The 20,343-nt window shown below is 36.3% G+C and overlaps 4 protein-coding genes across 4 annotated transcripts; 2 read left to right on the top strand and 2 right to left on the bottom strand.

The window, feature by feature from the left end:
* Nucleotides 1-485: 485 nt before the first annotated feature.
* lg10h19orf25 (linkage group 10 C19orf25 homolog) lies at nt 486-2,879 on the top strand. The gene is made up of 3 exons (XM_044129251.1): nt 486-710; nt 1,161-1,339; nt 1,929-2,879. Exons 2-3 carry the CDS (start codon nt 1,198-1,200, stop codon nt 2,108-2,110), a joined length of 324 nt encoding a protein of 107 aa, XP_043985186.1. The 5' UTR covers nt 486-710; nt 1,161-1,197; the 3' UTR covers nt 2,111-2,879.
* A 932-nt stretch (nt 2,880-3,811) lies between these two features.
* LOC122838947 (receptor expression-enhancing protein 6-like) lies at nt 3,812-10,579 on the bottom strand. The gene is made up of 6 exons (XM_044130004.1): nt 10,376-10,579; nt 7,445-7,538; nt 6,319-6,338; nt 5,952-6,230; nt 5,737-5,882; nt 3,812-4,316 (listed from the first exon to the last, which is right to left on the bottom strand). Exons 1-6 carry the CDS (start codon nt 10,506-10,508, stop codon nt 4,305-4,307), a joined length of 684 nt encoding a protein of 227 aa, XP_043985939.1. The 5' UTR covers nt 10,509-10,579; the 3' UTR covers nt 3,812-4,304.
* Nucleotides 10,580-11,059: 480 nt separating this feature from the next.
* Nucleotides 11,060-15,258, top strand: LOC122838823 (interferon-induced protein with tetratricopeptide repeats 1-like). Its single transcript, XM_044129801.1, has 3 exons — nt 11,060-12,056; nt 12,723-14,308; nt 15,240-15,258. The coding sequence occupies exons 1-2, from the start codon at nt 12,052-12,054 to the stop codon at nt 14,029-14,031; spliced, it is 1,314 nt and encodes a 437-aa protein (XP_043985736.1). The 5' UTR covers nt 11,060-12,051; the 3' UTR covers nt 14,032-14,308; nt 15,240-15,258.
* gpx7 (glutathione peroxidase 7) lies at nt 15,028-18,768 on the bottom strand. Its single transcript, XM_044129802.1, has 3 exons — nt 18,542-18,768; nt 16,753-17,014; nt 15,028-15,379 (listed from the first exon to the last, which is right to left on the bottom strand). The coding sequence occupies exons 1-3, from the start codon at nt 18,692-18,694 to the stop codon at nt 15,216-15,218; spliced, it is 579 nt and encodes a 192-aa protein (XP_043985737.1). The 5' UTR covers nt 18,695-18,768; the 3' UTR covers nt 15,028-15,215.
* Nucleotides 18,769-20,343: the final 1,575 nt, after the last annotated feature.

The raw sequence follows: 20,343 nt of genomic DNA, 5'->3' as shown, positions 1-20,343 counted from the left end.
AGACCAGGAACAGCCAACAAATGCTACAGTTTTGAAGAAGCTCTGACCCAGTCATCTAGTCATCACATTGTCTTAATAGCTAATACATTCCACCTATTAACAGCTGCCAAGATAAAAAGAACATTTTACTTCACCTGTCAATGGTCATTATGTTATGCCTAATCAGCACAAAGAAACGAAACTATTGGTGCGAACAGATCTTTTATTTGAAAAAATCAGAAGAGAGCTTCAAGATTTTAATGGCGTTTGGCCAAAAACAATATGAGTCATTACCGCCAACAACCAGTAAGGGTGTGAATCAAGATTAGAGGCTCAAAAACAAACAGATAAAAGCTTCATCCTTTTAAGTAAGCCGGTCAACTTCAATACAAAAATATGTTGCCTTTTTCTCTTGTGTTTAATCAGTTTCTTACATCATATCAGACATCCTCACCTTCGTTTTTTTTTTGTTTTTTTTTACCCCTCCAGGGGGTCTTTTGTGGGCTCACCCTGTGCACCGTCATCATTGTACTAGTGACGCGGCTCGTGACGCCATGACGCACGGCTGCTTACCCTTGGCTTCCGGTGTCGTAGTTGCTAACTTGTGTTGATATATTTTTCTCCGGACTCGGCTCGTTTTTCTATACAAGAAAGAGGGAAACGTACGCCGTTGACGGAGTGAGCCAGACCCAAAACGAGTCGAAAAGCTTTCATAAGAAACATAAACCTCGGTAAGCTCTGAAAAACACGGCTTGTTGTAGCTGTTTACAACGTAAACCAGAACCTCAATCAATTATTTCCAGAATTAAGCTATAATTTGTTGTCACCTAACGTAACGTTAATTAACAAAACCCAAAGTATCTCTCAATACATTTTACTTCATTGTAAAACATTCGGCTGAATATTTATCTTCTTAGTTTGTATAAATTTTCGTGTTTTAGCGGTTTAAAGGGATTATATGTTGCTGCAGGGGTGATATGTTTCCCTGGATAGATTTTTGTTTAGCAGACTCTGGCTTAAAAAGATCTAGAATCTTGTTTATATTTGATATAAATAATTACTTTAACAATTATTCAGACTTCTTTATTCTGCAGAATAAAGAGAAAAATAGACCATTTTGATAATCAGGTTTACTGGAGCTGGAGGCACTGTTCTGTTTTCTAACCTCGTTATTCCTTCAGTATTTCAGATGGAGAAAGTGTAGCATTGCTTGTGGAAATGAATATTGGCTCTAAAACTAAGAAACGGGTGGTTCTGCCCAGCCGACCCGAGCTCCCCACTGTGGATCAGCTGCTGGAGGACATCCACAAAGCTGCTCCTGATGACCCGGTTTTCAGCATCCTGGACAAAACCGAGCAGGGTGAGTCCACACCGGAGACAAGTTGGTTCATATTCCCATCACCTGTTCCTGTTCCCCCTTTAAAAACATTAACATTTTTTAATTAAACTGGACCTCTTAACAGAAATAAGAGGACATGTATCAATTTTTTTTTTATATTTCTGCAACAACGTGATTGTTTTGCTTTTGTTTCTGAAGAAATCCAGCATCATTAATTCCCCAGTCAGACAAGATAAAGAAAAGGGGATTTCACTCTCAACGGGAAAAGAAAACTGGATTTATCCGCCATGAAAGAAATAAAAAACAAAGGGGAGACAGTTTTGAACTAATAATTCTGAGAATAAAAGTCATAAGATATGAAAGTTATAATTTCAAACTTTGCATCTTGTGATTATGACTTTAAAACTCAATTTTAATGCTCATAATTACAACTTTTATACTTTTAATTATTAATTATTGCTTTAAATCTTGTGATAATGACTTGTACTTAATTGTGACATGCTCATAAGTATGTCACATATATTTATGACATGCACTTTATTAAGAGAACAGAAGTCGTGTGTGTTTGGATCCGACCCGCTGACCGGACGTTTGGACGTTCTGTGTTTAGCTTGGCCCTGGCCGGCGGACAGCGAGGCGGAGCTGCGGTTCCAGCAGAGCCGCCGCTATTTGGATCTGAACAGCCGACTGGAGGAGGCGCTGGGTCGGCTGCAGAAACAGAGGGAGACGCTGCAGACGGCCGGGGAGCAGCTGGACAGGACGGTGGAGGAGGTCAAAGGTCAAATCTCCTGACTCAGCACATTCCAAAGAGACGCTGGTTCTTCTTCTCTTTAACTGAACTCTGCTACTGGAAACCCAGACAGACAGTGATGGCTGACCTTTGACCTCACCTGTAATACTGCTTCATGGTCCCTGAATGTTTCTGATCATGGAAAGTGTTGTGATCTAAAGTCAGCAGTTTGACCGCGAAAATAAATGAGAAAATGTGCAGAAATAAAAATCAGAGTGGAAAGTACAGCTAAAAATGAGAAAAAATTAAAATATTAGTTTTTTTAATATTTGTTTTTTATGTTTGTGCAGTGCATGTTTATTTCATTTTTATCATTTTTATTTCAAGGATAACCTCTTGAGATGTTTTTGTGTTGGTTCTTACAAAAACATAAATATTAAAGCAAAAAATAATAAAACAGATGATGAAAATAAATAATATTCAGGTACCCAAACCTTTTCTCGTGTGTAGATGTTCGTCCACATTTATTAAAAGCATTAATCACAAATTAATATTTTATTTCACTCAAAGTGAAACTGAACTTTTTTTTTCTCTAATTTGAGAAAAAGGAAACAAGACGAGCTTCAGCTCTGACATTTGGTTAAGAAAGTGGAGTATTAAGGGTCCAGTTGAACAAAATGTTCACATTTTCAGCATGTATTCATTTGCAGAGACTGATCTGATCAAACTTAATTGTTTCTGTGTTTGTAAATGTTTCATGTTTCACTTATTTATTTAATTTTGGCTGAAATGACTCTCAATAACAATAAACTTGTCCAGAAATATTTCTGTATTTCTGTGTCGTGAGTGTAAATATGACCGCTTCGCTCTTCTTCTACCCACCAGTAGATGGCGCTGTTCCAGAGAAATGGAAGTCTGGGGCTTTTCTGGACCGGTGTTCTGTTCTGTCGTGTTCAAAATGTTCACATTGCGGACAAAAATCTCCCAGTGGAAAAAAAAAAAACCAAAACAAAAGAAATGTAGTTGCTCAGCAATAAATTAAAGATGCACAATTTTAATGCAACAAAGCAGAAAAGGACAAATTGCTGTAAGGTTTCAGAGGTTCCTCTGGATAAAGAAAACGAAGCTTCCTGACGTTTTGGGTCGATGTTTGCTATTTTGTTTTTCTAGAGCAGAGATATGAAACGTGACTTTTCCCTTTGGAACCAGAATCCTTTTTAAAATATATATTTTCATAAAACACCGGTAATTGCATTCAATCCCCTCAACAGAATGACACTAAAGTCAGCGGTACTGATCTTTTTAAAACAATTTTCTAATCAATTTGTTTTACATTTTTCTTTGTATTCATCCTTATACAATTTAAAAATAAAATTATCAATGAATAAGTTGATAAAAAAAAATTAAATTCTATATTAACAACCCATAGGGGAAAACTGGATCCTCAGTTTGCTAATTTGTTTTCCATTCTTAAGAATTCTTATGAATAAATTGTATTTATTTAAAAACAACAAATTAAATTTAACAAAAAATTACTTTCTAAAAGAAAAGTAATTTCACTTTAGCAAGCAAGTTTTATTTCGTGGGACTAAGAAAAAATGTCTAAAAAAAACGTTTTTAGTTTATTCTGAGAATTAATTTTTTTTTACTTTCTTCAAAAGTAAAAACAACCATGTTTTTTAAACAAACAAACAAACAAAAAATTCTGACTTTAAAGTCAGAATTCTTTTTTTTATTTTTTTTATTTTTTTTGGCCCTAATCCTCTTCCGTACTAACAGAGTTCAATGAATGCATGAGTCAAAGTTTGTTTTTCAATACAAAGTTTCTGGATGCCTGTGGTCTGACTTATTGTAAAGTAAAAGCAGAAAAGGTATCAGATAAATTGACAGCATTTCAGAGAAGCAAATAAGAAGCAGAAATTCAAAGTGAACTGGTTCATTTTAGATTCAGTTCTTTAATCTGAACTGTTGATAAAGTGGAACCTCCAGTCATAGGATTTGATTTTATTTCATTTCCTGAACTTGTTTTGACATTTAGCTTGTAGATCAAACAGCAACTTCCAGTATCTGTCTGATTTTCTAAAGACAATAAATGATCTCCAAATCATAAATTCAGATTAAATACAACACTGTTCTACAAAAATATGGCTTATAACCGAGTCTCTGTGACATAAGGAGCACTTTCTGTTTGGATCATTCAGGATAAAAACATCTCTGCTCCTCTTCCTCGCAGAGCATCTTCCTCTTCCTCTGCTGCTATCTGAACAACTGTTAAAGACAAACAAGAAATTTTGAGTTATTTTGTGGATTTTTAAAAATGTTTCTCATCAAGTGTTTACTACTTGAGGGAAAAACAGCCGATACAAGCATATTGCTGTTTTCTAAACTACTGTTACCTTAAGGAGGTTTTTCTATTTTACTAGCATGAAAGTCAAATTTTAAAATAATTTAGAGCAGGGCTTCTCGAAAATGTAACATAATTCAGGGAAGAAAGTGCGGACGTTCACCAAGCATCTATAATCCGTTCATTCATCCAGCCTTCAGGGGGCGCTGTTTTAAAAGTGCGTGGTTTCCAAAGTCAGCGCTAGCTGCGCATGTCACAGAACAGTCTGCGGTCGGTTTTCAAGTTAAAACTTGATGAAAACTTGATATGAAGTTATCAAATTCAAAGGTGAGTTGCTTGACATTCAGGTTGCTTGGATCCTTTGTTGAGGATTGTTAATTTTACCGCTAGGATTTGGTTTTAGGTCCCGTTTGTGTCGATTGTATAACTCTGACGTTCGCCGGACGGAACTCCATTGTGGAGTGTGGTTATTTTTAATACATTGGTCTATAAAATTCTGTAACTTCTTGAAATAGGACTAGTATTTATTTCAGTTGATATTCAGTTAATGTTTTAAGTTTAATAATTCGGCTAAACTGCCATTGATCATTTTATTTATTTTTAGGGTGTTTTTGACATATTTTTAATGCTAATGCTAATCAATAAAAGGCAAATGATGCCTGCCCTCGTTTTCTGTGGGTGGATTTGGAGTTACGATCTACAGAGGAGAAATAAATGTTTTCAGGAGGAGGAAGGAAGTCTGTAACTCAACATCAATAGAGAAGAATGCTATTCTGTTATTAAACTAGTTGTTTTTTTTTATCACAACACAGGATCTTTACCAACAACCAGCTCACTTACCAATCTGGTCACCCAAGAAAAGGCTGGAACAGGCGACAAACAGGTCGGGATTAGAAGATTCACGCAAAAAAGGTCTTACAGGTTGGTTGAGCAGTTCTACAGTCAGAACCAACCCAAACCACAAACATGTACAACACCACAGCAGGCCCATTGGAAAAAAAATATTGAAATTTGCTAGAAAAAAACCCTCTAAAATATTTAGATTAATCTCTAAAATTAAAAAAATAAAAATAGAAATTTGTAAATTTCACAAGTTGGACATTTTTTTTCCTGAACTGTTTTTTCTAGCAAATATTTAATTTTTCAAGCTCAGAAGTTTCCAAGTCTTTTCTAGAAAATTTCTCAGATTAATCCTAAAAAAAATTTTTGTACCTTCTACAAATGTATTTTTTCTACAGCGGCCCTATAATGTAGTAGTAAACATGTTCTCGTGCACTGAAGCATCATTCCACCATAGCAGCTGTTTAAATGTGAGGAAGAACGTGAGGAAACACATTTTCTTACCCTTCGTTCTTCTTCGCTCGGCTCCCTTGGAGCAGCTTTAGCGTTTGATGTTTCTCCGGTTGAACTTGGTAAACTCTTCGGTTCAGGCGGGGCGACCGGCGGCATTGGTGTCACCAGAGTTTTGTTCTTCACCAGAGTGGATAGAACTCAAGAAGAAGAAGAAGTGTTAGCTTCCTGAAACAGGAGCGCCTGGGTTTCTACTGGTGCTGGGTTACCTTCTCTGGTGAGGTTCTCGGCGGCGCTCATGGCCTTCCCGCTCAGGTCGCTCACCATGTTGTCCACCGTGGCCTCATGGCGGAGGAAGACGGGCCGAACCACTTTGTTGTAAATGATCTGGGAGCCGTTCCACGACATCGGAGCCATGCACCACAACAGGAACAAACACTGGAAACAAACACCAGGAAAATATCCAGAACTATTTCCCACATTTCTTCCCAAAAAGATGCAACTGACACGACGCCACCTGCAAATCATTCCAGTGGGTTTGTCAGAAACTAACCAGTCGGTGGTCGCTATTTAAGTATTTGCTCCTTATCTGGAGGAATAAATTGGATCAGAGCAAAGTAACGTTTGTTATTCCACAGACGCTGTGGTTAGAGAGACTTAAAGGAAAATAAAAGGAAAGAAAGGTCCATGTGAAACAAGCAGCCATTACCCAGAGCTTTCAGAAAGTGGAATACAATTTATTACACATCAATAAAGTTTAAATAATATGAGAATAAAGTTGCAATATTACCAGAATAGTTGTAATAATATGAGAATAACATCAGATTACAACATTAAAGTCACAATAATATGAGAAAAGTTGCACTGATTTTGATTTTATATTATTTCTACTTTGTTCTCATCCTTTTATTCTGGTAATATTATGTTCCGTATTACAACTTTATTCTTATATTATTTTGACTTTATTGTCTTATTACTTCAGCTGTTTTATGAGTCCATGAACATTTAACACTGGAACTGGAAGACGTTTTAAATATCCAAAATGAATAAACAGAAGCAACAAATAAATTAATTATGAAGTCTCTGCAAATAAAACTGTCCTTCAAAATAAGGGCCAGTTGAGACCAAAACACCAGAATGAAAACCTTCTACCAAAAATCATCCAGTTTCTCAGCAAAACATTATGCAAATAAAAATGATTGAGCTTGTTTTATTGCTAAACATTTTAACTTTATTCTTATAATAAAACTGTTTTTCTTAGCCTGGCTCAAGTTCTCTGCCATAAGATCCATCCATCCATTTTCTGTTCACCCTAATGGGGTCAGGAGGGTTGCTGGTTCCTCTCCAGAACTTAAGTTTCAACTGAGACAGGACTGGAAACAGCAGGCAGAAAATGACAGGTCTTTCCAGTCTGTCGCAGGATTGACAACAATGAGACTTACAGAACACACAACCATTCACACACACTCACACCTAGGGAGAATTTAGAGACCAATTAACCTGACAGTCATGTTTTTGGAGTGTGGAAGGAAGCCGGAGAACCCGGAGAGAACCCACCATGCACAGGGAGAACATGCAAACTCCATGCAGAAAGACCCCGGACCGGGAATCGAACCCAGGACTTCTTGCTGCAAGGCAACAGCTCTACCAACATAAATCTAGTTTTTAAAACATAAATCTGCTAATATTACTCACTTCCATATGCTTTCATTCCCACATGTTGTTGGAGCATCAACAGAAAAACAGGAGGAATAAAACTCACGAATAATAAGCTGGATAGACGAAGCCGATCAGGTTGCAGAGCAGCGAAGCTCCATATCCATAAACCAGGTAAAGTCCAGTCAGCGAGACGGCACCTGGACAGAACCGTCCAGTTTATATGACAACAATTCACAGCAAATTACGTCTGGAGACACGTTACAAAAAAAACATAAACTTTTCAGGGAATAAAGACGAACTGCAGTAAGTCAAAATAAGAATAAAGTCATATTACCAGAATAAACTATAATAAGAGAATAAAGTTGTACGACAAGTCATAATTTTATAATAAAGTTTTAATAACATGAAAATCAGTTTATTATGGAACTAGTCACCACAATACAAGAAAAAATTCTAATAGTTCAGGAATAAAGTCGTAATAATATGAGAGAAAAGTAATAATAGAAAAACATTCATATTACCAGAGTAATAAGAATCAGACACAATAAAATGTCAGACTATAAGAAAAAAAGTTGGAATAATTTGAGCAAAATGTCGTATGACAAACTCAATAATATGAGAACAAACAAATGTCCTATTTGAAAGATAATTTTCTAACGGGACGTAATCTTTGAATTTAAAAGTGTCAAGTAAAAAAATATTTAGTAAAAACTTTAATACTTTAACTTTAATATTTAAAATGTACATCATCAGATGAACAAAAATATAAAATTAAGTGGAAATGTTGGTACTTTAAAGACCAAAATAACAATAATTCACATAAATAACAAAATCAGACAAAGTAAATGTTTCCAAATCAGTTTCTTTTAATAGAAAAGTTATAAAACTTCAACAGAAATTGAGTGTCTGTTTGGTAAATTTCTGGTTAAAATGTTTGTTTTTCATTCAGTGGGTAGAAAATGAACTGAGTAGCAAAACTTCAAATAAGAGTAGAGATACTTCATAATAAAAGTAAAAAGTACAGCGCAGTGAAAAGTACTTTTATTTTTCAAAACGTTAGTCATGTAAATGTAAGTAGTTAACTCTGCACATTTACTAAACAACACCAAAGAAGATTAAGTGAGAGATTAGTATTTTAATCTCAGGTTGTGTTATTGCGGGATGATTTCATGTTAGTTTAGAGACTTTTTGTTAAATATTAAGTGACTCTGAGGCTGAAGCAGTTGGAGAAACTCCGTCCCACCCGCAGAAATCCTCCTACCTCTGATCAGCTGACGCTGCTGTTCAGTCATGGAGGCCGTCCTGCTCTGCTGCCGGGATAATCTGCCTCCGCTTCAGCGCCCGGAGCGGGAGCGGCGGCCGCCAGGCACCGGTGACGTCATCGCCGCGTCACCGCCCCGCTGCTGCCTGCTAACTGGTGTTTCCCTCCACGACCCGGATTTAAAGGCTTTTTATTTCAATTAGGGCTGCGATTATTTTAGTAATCGAAAATTAGATTTTTCAGTTAACCACTGAAGCCATTTATTTAATTAAACATTAGAAATTCACTAAAAGATGCAAATAAACAGTTCAACTTTTAAATAAGAAACATTTTGATCCCTAGAATGAAACAATATTTCTTTAATCCAGTGTTTCTCAGACTTTTGACTCATTTAACAAACACGAAACTAACTTTAAATTACCCTGCAATAACACAGCATCTTAATCCAACCTGAAATATCAGCCTCTTACCTCACTTAATGTCATGAACTCAGGGCGTTTTGAGTTATTTACAGATTGTGAAAGTTTGGATTCTGAGCTCTCCAATGATGTCAAACACATAGAAATAAAAATAATAATCCATTTACTACCAAGTGTTGTGTGTATTAGTAACAGTTTAGGTCCATTTGTAATTTAGAAGCACAAGAACAAAAAAATGTGAATTGTATTTATCTACTGCATTTAATCGTGTTTAAATAAATAAAAATAACGATAGCTGTTTTAACACAGTATGTAGCGCCACTGTTCTGACTATCTGTGCTACCTCGTCAGATTGTCCTACCGCAGCCCAGATAGAAACCATCATGTTTACAAACAGAAAACTACAGCGGCTTGTTAATGTTCAATATATTGGAAAACATTGGAGTGAGGGGGTTGAAGTGGAAACATAGCAGTTATGCTTAGCTTAGCATTGAAACAATTTATACACATGACGAAACCACAAGAAGATCACTTCCTTCATCTGAATATCCTACCCGTTTAATGTTATTAATTAAGCTCTTAATACTTTCTAAATAATTAATAGCTGTTTATTATGCATCAATTAAAGGTGAGAAGGAGACCAAATCTGCTGGTTTCTTGTCTAATAATGAGCCAGATTTAATCTAGAGTTACTATACTAAACATTTCAGATACATTGAAAGCACAATAAGCAATTGTATTATTTTTTTACCGTACAGTCTCCTTCTCCCTCTTACTTAATGGTTAATAAACAGTTATTAATGCTTTATAGATTGTTTATAGTTGACTTAAGGACATTTATAAACCATTTATTAGCTATCTATAAAGGGAGCTTTATTGTACTGTGATGCTGAAACGTTTTGTTGTCTAAAATGCATTAACATCATTCATTTAGTGCTTCTTCATTCGCAGCTAAAAACACTTTTTTTTTCCACTTTTTTTATCAAGCAAAAATTGACACAGATTATGTTGATATGGTATTAAAGTATTTATAAACTGTCCAAATTCCATCCTGCCACAAAACTACGAAAACTGCAGAAGCTCAGAAGTTTGATGATACAGTAAATTCAATTAAATGTGTTGGTATCGGATCAATACCAAAATAAGCATCCACCTAGCATGCTTATTTAGCATATAGCCCAAATAGCAGGCTGAGTTGTAAAGTATCTCCCTGAAGTCGGTTCAGAAACTCTGGATTTCAAACCGTCTAACCTGCTGTTCGACGTGTTTAGGTTCCGGTTTTCCTGCGCCTAATGAACCGTAATACAGAACCGTCAGCTGAACTGACCGGATTACTGAATCGTTTCTGGTTTACCGAGGGCAATGACCTTCTTCTTGATTCCCGTCTTCTGCTCCAGCTTCCCCAGAACATCCGTCACCACGTTCTTCTCGTTAAGAAACTTTTCTGCTCGGTCCTTGATGGAAACAAAGACGTTCCACAGCCCCATTATTCCTCAGTGACCTGGAGGCGGCCGAAAGCGGAGAGATAATCCTCTGACAGACACAATCTGATTTAATCAAGAGGTAAAGCTCTGCTGCAGGGAGGTGCAGCTCATGGGCGTTGGAAAATAAACACAAAAAAGAGACCCGCTTCTTTAATCCGAGTTTTTAATTTTGAAAAAATTAAAACCAGTTTCAGATTAGTTTGTGCAAGTGGCTCTTTGGGCTTTCCACAGTAAAAATTAATAGCTATGATTAAAAATGAAAGAGAACCAGATAATAACTAATTCGGGTTGTGCATTTAATTTAATTTCCACACAGAATGACACTAAAACTACTACTAATGTAATTTTAGATCTGTTTCATGTCCAATGCATAAAAATATATTATTCCTCTTTTTTCTAAATTTTATATTTCTTTATTTTAAATCCTAAAAGTAGAAAAAAAAACTGGGAATTTTTTAATAACTATAATAATAATTTCCTATTGTAGATATTTATCTAAAATTATAAGTTGTCTTTTTTTCAAAATGTGACATTTAACTGACAGTCAAACTGGCTCTTTAGATTACAGTAATTATTATCATTTATTTCTTTAATATTGAGGTTGATAACCTTCCCACATGCTAAGTAATCTAACATACACCTTAGTTATCATGTAGCATCTAGCATAGTTATTTTGTTGGATTAGCAATTAGCTTTGACAGCTTCTTCTGCTGGTAACAAATTCATCACGCTTAATATTTCATTAATAATATCATGATGAGTTAGCATATCCAAAGTTATAACCCCTCGACAGCATGTAGCATGAAGAGCTAGCATAATTTGGCTAGTCACTATGTGGTAAAGTTAGTTTACTTAATTAGCATTTAGCATAGATAGCATTCTTCTTTGTGACTGAATAAGGTCACCACGCTTACTTTGCATGTGTTTTGGTGTACGGTGCTGAGTTAGCATGTCAAAGTTTTGTTAGCATAAAAAACATGCTACATTAGCATGTAGTAGAATTATAATACTTAAGCATTTAGCTAGGTTATCAGGGTTAGTCAACATAGCTAGCTGGAAAACTACGTGTAGAGAGCTGAATATGAACGTTTGATTTTGAATTATCCGTTTATTTAGGGAAATCAAATTATTTCTGTTGAATTTGATTTTATGGTGTATCTTTTCTTGTTGAACTAAAACTAACATATGTTTGCTCTGATTCATATTTCTATGAAATATTAAAGTGAACTGTGGTGATGTCATTTAGAGCTGAGAAGACTTTGACCCAGCATTTACAGCTCTGCTTGAACTTTGACCTTTCATGTCAGAATGAGTCGGTACGTTCGCCGTCGTTCCAGGATAAAAACTGTTCAGTCAGATTTCATTCTTCGTTCAACACAGCAGCTTCCTGTAGCGTCAGATCAGTGCTGAGTTAGTTTCTGATTCATGAGAAAAGAGAAAAGTCTCGACCAGTGAGACTTTATTTACAGGAAATTCAACATTACTGGTTTTTAAGAACAGAACAGAAAGATCCAGAAAGCCACAGGATCCGGACAACGGCTGCAGGATGAGGTCTGTTCCCAGAAACACTTTCAGATTTTTGTTTTTTTTCTCTTTTTCTCGTCTCTATTTAAGGATTTCTCTTTCCCTCTTTACTCATCTATACTACCTCATATCAGGGCCGTTTTATATTGAACAAAAAGAGTATGTTTCTGCCAAAAAGCTCAGAAATTTTAAGATTAATCTCAGAAATTTTCCAGCCAGAAATAAAATTTGGAGATTTCTGAGCCTTTTGAGCTCAGAAATGTTGATTTTTCTAGAAAATATAATTTTTTTCACCATTTTTGTCTAGTACATTTCTTGGATTAATTTAAAATTTTGAGTTTCAAAAACTAAATATTTTTACTTTAAAATCTCAGATAATTTCCACTTTTTTTCTAGAAATTTTTAGATTAATCTCAGATTTTGAGTTTTTGTCTCACAATTTTCAACGTTGTGAGATCATCATTTTCCCCTTTTTTTCCTGAGAGTAATGTCAAAATTTCTGAGATCTCTCTAGCTATCAAATTTTTGATTTTGAAATTTTGTATTTTAAACTTTTTGAAAATTTTTACATTTTTTGGCAGAAATATCCTTTTTTCTTCCTCCCTCTGCTGCTCCTCATCCTCCTTTTTCTTCTTTTTCTCTTACTTTGTTCCTCTCGGTTCTGTAGTTTTAAATCTTTCGTCGACCTTCCAGCGCCTTTCGGACTCCGTCACACCTGGAATCCCACCTGGAATCCCACCTGGAGTCCCTGGAGTGCCACTTCACGTGGGATCTGGACCTCAGCAGGTCCAAGCTGCTGTGTCTCCGGGACGCACTGGAGGACATCGGTCCAGAGTTGGGCTACTGCTGGCTGGGCCACATCTACAACCTGCAGGGCTTCGTCCACCATCAGCTGGGCCTCCTGGAAGACGCTCGGCGTTTCCTCTGCAGGGCGGCGGAGACTTTCCGCCAGCTGAGGAACACCGTCTCAGACGAAGGCCCCTGGTTGGTGGTGAACTACGGGAACATGGCCTGGCTGCACCACCGGCTAGGGGAGTGGGCGCGTAGCGGCGAGTATTTATCCAAGGTTGGGTCTCTGATGACGGAGTACCCGTCTCCGTCTGCGGACGATCCGCACCCGGAGATCTGCGCAGAGAAAGCCTGGACTCTGATGAAGTTCAATCAGAAGCTCCTGGCTGTAGATTATTTCCAGAAAGCCATCAGGATGCAACAAGACATGGTGGAGTGGCACACCAGCCGGGTGCTAGCGTTGGTCAAAGCCTCCACAAAACAAAACCTGGACTCTGACATCCTGGAGAAGGTGAAGATCGCCAAACAGCACGACCCAGAGAACTTGTACCTCGTTGCTCTCTACCTGGAAGCCCGAGCTCAGAAAGGAGCAAGGATTCATGATGAAGCACAAAAACTGGCGAGGAGAGTGCTAGCACAGCCGGTTAGCAGCTACAGCGGTGTGAAACCGTTGCTAAGGCTCTACCGGACCCACATCTCCATGGACGAAGCTGTTGATTTAGCAGAGGAGGCTCTGGAGAGACACCCCAACGCACGATACATCAAGAAATGCGCCGCAATCTGCTACAAAAGGAAAGTCTTTTCCCAAAGCAACAATCACCTGGATCGCAGCCTGATGGACAGAGCAATCAGTCTTCACAAACAAACCATCACTCTCTACCCTCACTCCTCCCTTAAGATGCAGATATCTTTGGCAAACATGTATGTGAAATCAAACCAGCGAGTTGAAGCCGAAGATGCGTTTGAGGAGCTGCTGAGAAGAGACTTGGATCCCGAAGAGGAGCAGATGGTTTGCAGCTTCTATGCTAAATATCTGCAGTACAGCCAGAAGGAGAGGAAGAAGTCTGTCCGGTTCTACATGAGGGCAGCAGCGATTCCTCACCACAGCTTCTACCGGGACGACAGCATCTGGCGGCTGGAGAGGATGAGCGAAGAGAAACGGCAGCCGATGAGCGGAGACATAGAAGACTTCCTGGTTCATTTGAAAGCCTAAAGTAGTGAGAGATTCTGCCATTTTATAGCACAGTAAAGTAACAATGTTACCTTCAGATGTCATAAAAATTTTACATATATAAAAGATTACTTTAAAGAAATTTTATTTCATAATATAACGCCTTAAAAATTGGGCGTCTGTCTCTTTAAGAAGCTCCTGCTCTTTCTGAAGCCCCGCCTCCAGAAAGAGCTCATACAACCTTTTACCAGCGTTGCTCTGAGCAGCAGCTCCTATGAGCTCAGCAGTTTGGGGGAGGAGCTGTGCCTCGAAGGTGGGGGTAAGTTCACCCAGGCATTTTGCACAGTTGAATGGTTGCCATGGAGATTAAAGAATTTCTAAAACATGTATGAAAGAATCAAAGCAACACTCCAGGTGTGTTTTTGATGATGGAAAAACATAACATGATGGAAAGTTTAAAACTGTCAATTTTTCATCATTCCACCCCTTAATAAAATGATCCATTACATAAGATTTACTTTTTGTGCATTTTTATTCTTCCATTTGGATCTCAATTGCTTAAAAAAACCAGTATAAAAAAACCCCACCCAGACTGTTTTTGGAAATAAATTTGTTTTGTTTTTTTTAAATTGGCCATTTCAAAAAATGTCCTCATTTGTTGAGCCACAATTTACAGGCACCGTTGCCTAGCAACCCCAGCAGCAAAAGTCCACCCGTTACCTAGCAACCCCAGCAGAATTCCACCCGTTGCCTAGCAACCCAGGCTGAGCTCCAGCACCTTTGTTCAGCTACAACCGTAAATCTGACGCTGAATGGATATTAAAGGATTTTGCACTGATTTGATGGTTAAATAACAGATTAAAAACAGTAAATATGTTATTGAGCTCATTTATTTTTTCAATTCTTTAGCAAAAAAAGGGGTTTTTGAATTGAAAATCTTACTTTTTTGTCAATATAGTCTTCAATTAAACTGCAATTAATTAAAGACTCTTTAATCAAGTCCCACCAACCAGTGAAGATGCAAAGCATAAAACAAACTTAGAATCACAGTGAAAGTTTATTAAAAAACAAGCTCTTTGGTTCAAAAGTGTTCCTAAAAACATCAGATTTTTTTTTTTTTAAAGAGTGAGTGGTGTTGGATCAGTGCACTCAGAAAGTAGCCGGAGCTGCTGCGGATAAAACTGGAAATGTAAAACTTGTGTTCAGTTCATGGAGGAAACGGAGAGTTAAAGCTCTTCCTTCTTCCTCAGGATTATCTGCCGCACCATGTCGGCGATCTTCGGCCGGATCTCCGTGACGGGAACCTTCGGGCCCCAGCCGTCCACCACTCTGCCATCAACGTCGATGAGGAACTTCCAGAAGTTCCAGTCAGGCTCTTTTCCGGACACCTCTGCACAGAAAGAGATTTTTAAAACATTTCCTGCTTTTCTTTGCAACGAGGAAAAACACAGAAAATATTTAGATTCCAAAGAAACGAGATGTTGGTTGCTCCACATCGGACTAGGACTTTAAACAATTATTTTAGTAATTTATTGATTATTCTGACAATTAAGCAGGTGGAAAAGTTTCCCATCTGTTAGTATATAAAGTTAGTATAATAAATACACAAAAGAGAAAATGCTATTAAAAATTATTTATTTATTAAAATACAATTAAAATATCACTTAGTCTGCAGTTGGGAAGTATTTATTTTTGTGTGCAAACATTTCACTTTCATTTTTCAAAATTAACACTTATTTTTAAAAATGAAGCAATACTTTTTATATTACATTTTATTTTCAGTCTCAAGTTTGAAGTATGAAAAAACTTTTCTTTACCTTAAATGATTTTTTTCTCAAGAGAGAAAATGGAGCAGGAAGATATTAAATAAGAGCTAAAAATACATTTGGGAGTTTTTTTTAACTGATAGTCTAAAGTAATATATCGGGATCACTTTGGGATCGTTCAACTGGAGTTAATTAGTCGGGTTGAATCGGATCGGACACAATGTTAACATGTAAACGTAAACAAAAGGGGGGAAAAAAAGTTAATTTCTGCCAAAAATTTGTAGATTAATCTCAGAAATTTTCTAGAACAATTAAGGATATTTATGTTTGAAAAGTCAAAATTTTGAGATGAATATCAGAAATATTCTAGAGAAAACAAGAATTTTTTGTTTCAAGTCTAAAATTTTTGACTTCTGAAATGCCAAATTTCTAAGTTTATTTCCCAAAAATTTCTGAGATTAATCTCAAATTTTTTTCAAGGTGATTTTTTACATTTGAAACAGAAATGTACAAGGTTCTTTCTCAAAAATTTCTGAGATTAATCTAAATACCCGAGTCTTTCTCTAGCAATTTTTTAACTTCTGAAAATCCAGTTTTTTTCTAAAGAATTTCTAAGATTATTTGGCTTAAATTTACTCCTTTTTCTCTGTTACTATCTAGAATAGTCATATTTACAGACTTTGTTGGATTTTTCTTTTTGTAATTTTTTTTTCAAATCAGTTTTACTTTATTAGGGCTGATCTAATCTCTGATGTTTTCTGCTGATGTGTTGTGAAACACCAACTCTGTTTTTTACACGCTGAGTTGTTTGTCGCTTCCCTTGCTAACTTCCGTAGCTGCTAATAGCAGTTAGCATTGTCAACATTACCGGGTCAAAGCGTTGCGCAACAAAAAATACAAATCATCCGACTGGAACTCATGGCGTTAAATGATAAAACATAATTCAACGAAGCTGTGATTAAAAATCCATGTCCTGGAATCGATACTTGGGACTCACCTGCCAGGTGTTTGTAGACATTGTTGGCTCCTGTTCCAACCACGGCGATTTTGCTGAACAGCGGGAAGGAGACTCCGTACACGGTTCGCACGAAACTGTCGATCTCCTTGTCGCTGCCGGGCTCCTGCTGGCCGAACTGGTTGCAGGGGAAAGCCAGGACGTTGAAGTGAAACGGACCGAAGTCCCGCTGCAGCTGCTGCAGGTCTCGGTAGTGCTGGTCGGTGAAACCGCAGTCGCTGGCGACGTTCACCACCAGAGACACCTGAGTCCGGAGAGACACCAAATCAGTTACGAATGTAACTAAACACTTAAAGAAGCTTACGGAAACTCGTTGGTGCCAAGGTTGTCGATTCAAAATTGACTGAAATGTGCAGCTTAATGGTTTCTGGGCGAAGTTTTTAATGGTCATTAGTATTCAGATCTAAGAAAATAAACTGTTAGCAGAGGTAGTCACATCTCTATTAGTGGAGCAAAATTTTTGATTAGTGTCAAAGCATTTTTGCTAACTTTGCTAATGTTTAGCACACATAGCTTCCACTAAATTAATTTTTCCAGATTAAGTCTGAAGTGATAATTTACTCGGCTGTTTTGTACATTGTCAGTTGAGTAAAATTTGACATCTGTGTTGAGGTTTTAATATCGACTTAAGAATTTTGTGAGCAAGCTACATATTTATAAAAGTTTTTGTAGACAGGTACATATTTAACTAAATGTCTAGTTTGACAGGTATTTTTTTTAATTGGTTAAACTAAATATTTACCTAGCAACCTAAATATTCGAAATGTTCTAACCAAAATGGTTTGGCTATCTAACTAGCAAGTTAAATACTTAGCTTGAAGCAAAAATATTTAGTTTGAATAGTTTACTAGTTAAACTAAATATTTATTAACAACATAGTTTTTCTTGAAGTAGAAATACTTAATGTAGAACAGCATATTCACACTGTAAGCTAAATACTTAGCTTGCTAATTACATACTTAGTTTGAAACTGTGACGTTTATAAATAAATTAATATTATGGTTAAAATGTGACTGAAAAATTAAACCAATTTTTTTCATGTTGGGCTAAATAACACAAATCATTACTTTTAATTTTTGACTATGTAACTTTACAAACTGCATCTCATATTAGACAAGAATGTGGTGAAGATGATCCACATAGTAAGAAAGCTATTGAGGTTTGAACATGCTGGCTGCTAAAAACTACTCCATACAACCCCAGAGTGAAAAAATTATGTTTTCAGGCAGGATTATGAACAAATTAGTTCAAGCAGCAGTAAAAACAACCAAACAGCAGGAAAAGAAATCAGACTCCAGTTATCAAACGTTATTACACGCCAAGACAAAACAATTCAAGCTTATAACACTTTTATTTATTTTTATGTTTAGTTCAAAAGTCTTAATATTTTTCTACTTTTAAGTTATATCCTATAATAAAACATCTTTTCCTTATATTCCTGAAGTTTCCAGCTGGCATGAAAAGCATTTTTACACGAAAATCTATACGTTTAATAAATAAAGAGTGCAAAGCTTAGCCATGCAAAGTGAAATATCCCTAAATGGTCATAGGAATGTGTTAGTTTTGTGTTTTTAAGTGACGGTTAGACAGAAAGTGATGATCCGTACCTGGTTAGAATGAAATCTACGGAGCTGCTGCAGCTGCAGGCCTCCTGCCACGTAGGCTGCAGCCGAACATCCCGAGCAGAGCCGCAGTTAGCCACATCTACAGATATTAGGAGGAAAATTCACATGCAAGCATTCAGCCATGCAGCTAAAAGAACCGGACTCACCGAACCGCGGTACTTCTCCAAAGAAACCAGCTTCCCTCTGCTGTTTACCACCTTAAACGTGTAAAAGTCTTTTTGTTTGCTCTCTGTCAGGCCGATTAATATTAGCAACAATAATAATGTTGCCGATGTAACGGAGAACGCAGCGGGAAGCATCTTAAAAAACAAACTGCCAACTCAACAGAGGAGAGAGAAGCGTCAAAACTCTGAGCCGCTGTCAAGCTACAAGCAGTCAGGACGAGACTTCCGGTGTTACTGAGCTAGATTAGGGCTGTTTGTTCCAAAAAAAATTGAAAAATTAAAATGGGGAAAAAAAAAAGTTTTGAACCTGAGAAATGATTTTAAAACTGAAAATTATTTAAAACTTTAAAAAGATTTGAAACCAAAAAAATAATTTGGAAAATTTGAAAGCTTATTTTGAAATTGAAAAAGTTTAAAACTGAGAAAGATTTGAAATTGAGAAAAACTGAAACTAAGAAAAAGTTTGAACTTATAAAAGATTTGAAACTGAACAATTATTTTGAAACAAAAAAAAAGTTTGAAACTGAAAAATTATAAACTGAAAAACAGATGTTAAACTGAGAAAAAAAGTTCAAAACTACTTTTTGGATACAAGTTTTTTTTTTTCTTTTAACAAATTTTATGTCTCTAATTTCGCTCCATTTTAATGCCTTCAAAATAAAAGTGTATGTCGGGAAAACTCTTCCCATAACAATCATTTTTTGTTTTTCATTTAAGTATCCCACTTCTCAGTAAAATAACATAACCGACACTTTCTCTGAAAGTAATTATGCTAAGTTATTCATGAACTGGTCAGTTTTTCTGCCGACTTAAATAGAGGTGTGACGAATGTGTCGCCTTTTATTTTTTCCTCTTTATTATGTCACAGTTCTAGTTTGGCTTAAATTTATCCAACATTTTTTGTAATTCTGAACCAACACGGGTCATATGTGATAGAAACAAATTGCAGTTGTTCGCATAAACAAAAGCACTCCAGCATTATACTTTAAAGTGCTGCTTATCATTTTGTTTCATGCTTGAAAGTAGGAGTTGTTATAGTAATTTAATTTCCGAGCGGTACTTAAACGTACCGCAACACACGCCCCCTCTTCGTCATCACTGGTACGCCCTCTATTGATGGGAATTTCGTTGCTTTCTTGGGATTCTATTTATTTAGCTACGCTAACCAAAATGTTTAGCTTATTTAGTCCACATTTAATTCTATTCATTTTTAAGTCCAAAATACTTGATAAATGTTCTTATTTAACAGGCTTTTAGTAGACTTTTTATTCTATTTGTAAAAGTCCAATGAGAAGCAATCATCTTGATATCTACTTTTGAAATTAAACAAATTTTTATCTTCATAGATTCAGAGCAGAGAGAGAAGGATCAAGTTCAAACCATCTCTTCCATTCATTGTATCCCCTACTCCAACATCTCTCTGGCAGACTTTCCAGAAAGGAGCGCTAGGTGGAGTAGCGGTGATGACATGTATTTGCACAGGTACAGTTTTTCTAATCTGAAATCAAATTTTTGCTTGTATTTGCAGAGTTTTATTTTCATATTTAGTCAATAGTCTGTTTATTGGTAATAAAAAAAATTTAATTCATTTGTACATTCCTTTGGATATTATGTTTATATGTTATATGATTTTGGTAACTATAATTTATTTTGTAATGTTACCCTTAATATTCACTATATCATTTTATTCTTCATTTTTTGTATGCTATATTCTCATACATTAAAGGGTATCTCTATTCTATTTAAATACTTTGTTGATGTGATTTTATTTTTTCTGTATGATT

The sequence above is a fragment of the Gambusia affinis genome, linkage group LG10, assembly GCF_019740435.1.
Source record: "Gambusia affinis linkage group LG10, SWU_Gaff_1.0, whole genome shotgun sequence".
NCBI lineage: Eukaryota > Metazoa > Chordata > Actinopteri > Cyprinodontiformes > Poeciliidae > Gambusia > Gambusia affinis.
This window is presented reverse-complemented; position numbering and strand designations above follow the sequence as displayed.